Below are 4,150 nucleotides of genomic sequence, written 5' to 3' on the forward strand. Positions count from 1 at the left end.
ACAGAAAAATGAGATGTCTTACGTGGACAAGAGTTCATGGTGTACCACTCCATACACTGCCCGAAGGGGAAGGAGGCCACGTAGGCGTTGGAGTCGACGCACTGCTTCATGTTGCTGCACCACATGCACTCCGAGCTGCTGCTGGTGCATTCGCTGCAGGTGCTCCTCATGGCGCACGGGGTCCGGCACGGCTTGGCACTGTGGTTGGCTGGGGAACATTTCCGACAAGTTAGGCCAAAGTCAAAGGTCAAAGGAAACTTTATTCATGTGGTCTTCCACCACGGTTTCTGCAGCTTTCACCAAGTCAACTTTAAGACTTTTTAGTTCATCTTAAGAGCATTATGAATGACATTTAAAGACCTATATAACTACATTAAACAAAAAAAAATTCCTAAAACGATACATTAGAGGTTGCGTTACATGTAAGAAAAATAAAAGACCTGTTTAAAATGATTTAAGACTTAGACACAACATCTCAGCTTATTTAACACTTTTTAAGGCCTAACATTTTCATATATAAGACTTTTAAGACCTCATGGAAACCCTGTTCACGTCTCCTTAAAAGCAAAAAGAAACAACACTTTAAAGCATGATCAGTACACATAACACATACAATGGGCACTAAAACAGCAGGCAATTCATAACCTAAAATAAAAAAAATAGTATCTAAAGTGCAATGTTTGCAGCAATAAAAGGAGGAATTAAAGTGCCAGAGAGTAGCAGTTAAAGTACCAAAGGAAGTTTCAGTCTTTCATTGTCTTGGTGTTTGTCACCTGGACCTCGTGATTCTGACTTTCTGCTGCAGATAGCTATCGTTTGACCTGCTGCTGCTTCGGAAACTATGTTGGAGAAGATAAACAGGGCCATCGAGGTCTTTTTTATTATAAATCAGTTCATTGTACTCAAGTACTTTTCAGCATGGCTGTCTCAGTGGAAGGTAAACGCCCTCTGGTGGTGCTCCATTTGCTGAACTCTACAGGATTATAATAAACAGGGTGTTGCTATAGCTAGAGAGCAGAAAAATGTTTGGCAATCTGGATACCAAATGCAAAAGAAAAAAGCTTACAAATTCATTCCTTTCAGCTCAGTCAGAATCCTGATGCTGAATTATTTTATTACAAGTGGTTTCATGAACCTCAAATCATCTTGGCCTCCTAGCCTCCTATTTCTGCTAATTTACATTGTTAGATTACCATCCACTGCTTATCGCTAGGCAACACAGTTTGAAAGCAGCTGGTAGCAGTTACATTAGCAGTTAAGCACTTCCATGAAGTTGAGTACCTTGCAAAGGCACATAAAGAAGAATGGTCAAAATTGAGGCATATCAAAAAAATACTGAGGACATCGTGACTTTAGCCCCAGCAGGGGTCAAGCTCCAAAGCACACTGGATGCTGGATTTCAAATTATTCAAGTCCTTCATTAGACCTTCCCTGACCGGTATGTGCCCACGTCTTTCGAACATGACGTCCCTTGTAAGTGGGTCATGGTTAGTTTACTTTAAAAATCGGTGGACTGCTCCTTTAACTTTAACCAGAATTTAACTCAACTCAAACCAGAGACCAAAAATCGTCATCTATAGCAACTAATGCTGGAATAAGAGTGCACAATATCAGCCCAAATATGGGGCATCAGAAACAGAAATGGGCATCGAGCATAGTAATGTGTCATATTGTGCAGTATTGTGTTGAATGTTTGGTGTAACATTCGACTTAGTCTATACCCAGGACGTTCCAGTGCCGCAGGAAATTCCGCCGGATGCATGTATTTTTGTTGATGTTCGTTATCTTCCTCGTTCTTTGTGTTGGCGTTCTAACCTCCGGTGGATTTCTGAGGACTATGGTTACCTGGTCCTCAGATCTCTGCAGGGTAAATCCAGACAGCTAGCTAGACTATCTGTCCAATCTGGGGACTATGGTTACCTGGTCCTCAGATCTCTGCAGGGTAAATCCAGACAGCTAGCTAGACTATCTGTCCAATCTGGGGACTATGTTACGGTCCTCAGACTCTGCAGGGTAAATCCGAACAGCTAGCTAGACTATCTGTCCAATCTGAGGACTATGGTTACCTGGTCCTCAGATCTCTGCAGGGTAAATCCAGACATCTAGCTAGACTATCTGTCAGATCGGAGTGTTCTGTTGTTTGACTATTTTAGCGGAGCCCAAGACAATTGTGATTGATTTAAAGAAATAAACCAGAGCATGTTTTCCTCCCATCCCAGAATGCTGTGTGGACACACACACAGACACCGTGTGGATGGTCCGGCAAAGCGAGACTACATTTGACTTTAACATTTCTTTTCATTATTATATTTACTGTTTTTTCATTAGATACAGTAAATTCTGAAATAATGTTCCATATCACAGATTGTTTACAGGAATGTCCTATTTTCCATGGATCTTCCCTTTTTGATTTATTGCTGTATTTAACAGGATCATAGAAGGCTATATATGTAGCAAAAAAAACTAATCGCAAATCAAATGGTACTCGCAATATCTGGCAGGAATATCGCAATTACATTTTTCCCCAAATTGTTCAGCCCTAATTAACACAAACTCCTCCAGGGTGAAATACCAAGGGTTTAATCGTGTATTATTGTGAACCCACCTGAGCGTTCACACAGGCTGCCGTTCACTGGGTTGATGCAGGTTTGGGCCTTCAGTCCGCTGGACGCCGGCTCGGCCAGGTAGCCACAGAAGCCGGCGTCGCTGGGCTCGCCGGGCAGCCACTGCAGGCTGGTGTTGGTGAAGGGCGACATGTCCTCCCAGCACCAGTAAGACACGTTGATTTTCCTGAGCCCCACCCAGGGAGTCACTGTAGCCTTGTACTGCAAACACACGTACGCCAAAGTCAAAAACAAGGATGTTACACATTGTTCTCTTAAAAATGTTTGTGTATTGACTCTGTTCAAGTCACATTTCTACAGCTGCCTTCTTCTTCTTCTTCTTCTTCTACACGTTATGTTTTTCTTTTAATTGATTTTTCTGTATCTCTGGTGTTTGCTCATCTTTTTACTTTAAAGGCTTGCAAAAAAAAAGGTTGAGCTACAACTTAAGTGCCAGTTACTCCTTAGCTAAAGGCTAATGTGACATTTGGTGGAAATCAATGTAAAAAGCTGATTTTGATGGCTGTGTTGTTGTTGTTTTTAATCAGGAATCCCAACTTTGCCTTGGTTGTAAGGAAGAAAAACAGAAAGATTTTGTTGGGCTTATTTCATCTGTACTGACATAAAGTCCCCTGGATTGTTTGAGCGGCAGTAAAAATAAGCTTTTCTTCTCTTCACTTGGGAGGCTCAGTTATCCATCCCATCTCTAATCAATGGCCGTGCTGTTGCAGTAGTAGTAAACAAAGAGGGCTCGATCTCTCACAGACGTGAGTGAAATTACTGTTCCATCAGGATTTAATTGCTTTTCTTGGATTGACTGATCCCGTCAGGAAATAGTTGGGACCGCTAAACAGAACCAGCAGTGTCAATTAAATGTGACAAGACTTGTAAAGCATGTTTCCTGAGTCTCTGTACAGCATTGTTAGACTGGTAAGGCTTGAAATAAAAAAAACTAAAAGATTGCAGAGAAAATCAGTTATACTTCTCTACCTTTGAGCATACAGATTCCCTGGAACTGAGCAACAGAATTGAATTCAAGCCAACAGGGGAAATCTACACAATTTCATTAGTATGGATGGAAAACACTCTTCACTTTCAGCCCGTGCTTAGTGATTTAGACTCAAATGTTTTTGTCTTATTTAGCTTCAACATTACATACGAGGGCATGCAGGGGCACTTTGTAGGACCGTTAAGTGGCTTACATTGTTGCATGGGTGGCTTCAGAGAGAGATGGCAGTGTTTGTGCCTGCTGGGTGATCGACGCAGAAAACTACAGCAGGACTGCAGCTGTACATGACACCGTGTTTCACTGAAGTGCAGAGCGGATCGTTAGAACTCTACTCTTTGTGCTTTTGACACATGCCGGAATTTGTTATACTCTTCAGTGTACTTAAGGGTAGACACGTGCCAAAAATGTTTCCACAGATGTACAGTGGCTAGAATAGGTTTACACACCCAGGCTAAAGTTGATTATAAAGAGGAATAAAAAAACATTTTGGAAATTTGTCCTAATGCCTTAATTCAAAAGATTTTGGAAAATCCAACCT

At 41.6% G+C, this 4,150-nt stretch overlaps 1 protein-coding gene across 1 annotated transcript in view; it reads right to left on the minus strand.

Moving 5' to 3' along the window:
- The window catches only part of LOC116686089 (attractin-like), a 124,644-nt gene that overhangs the window by 116,972 nt on the left and 3,522 nt on the right, over positions 1 to 4,150 (minus strand). The window contains exons 4-5 of the mRNA XM_032511021.1: positions 2,606 to 2,825; positions 23 to 208 (exon numbers count right to left, since the gene is read on the minus strand). Coding sequence (XP_032366912.1) covers positions 23 to 208; positions 2,606 to 2,825 — 406 coding nt within the window. The remainder of the gene's footprint in view (positions 1 to 22; positions 209 to 2,605; positions 2,826 to 4,150) is intronic.

This window comes from Etheostoma spectabile, unplaced genomic scaffold, assembly GCF_008692095.1.
Source record: "Etheostoma spectabile isolate EspeVRDwgs_2016 unplaced genomic scaffold, UIUC_Espe_1.0 scaffold314, whole genome shotgun sequence".
Classification (NCBI taxonomy): Eukaryota; Metazoa; Chordata; class Actinopteri; order Perciformes; family Percidae; genus Etheostoma; species Etheostoma spectabile.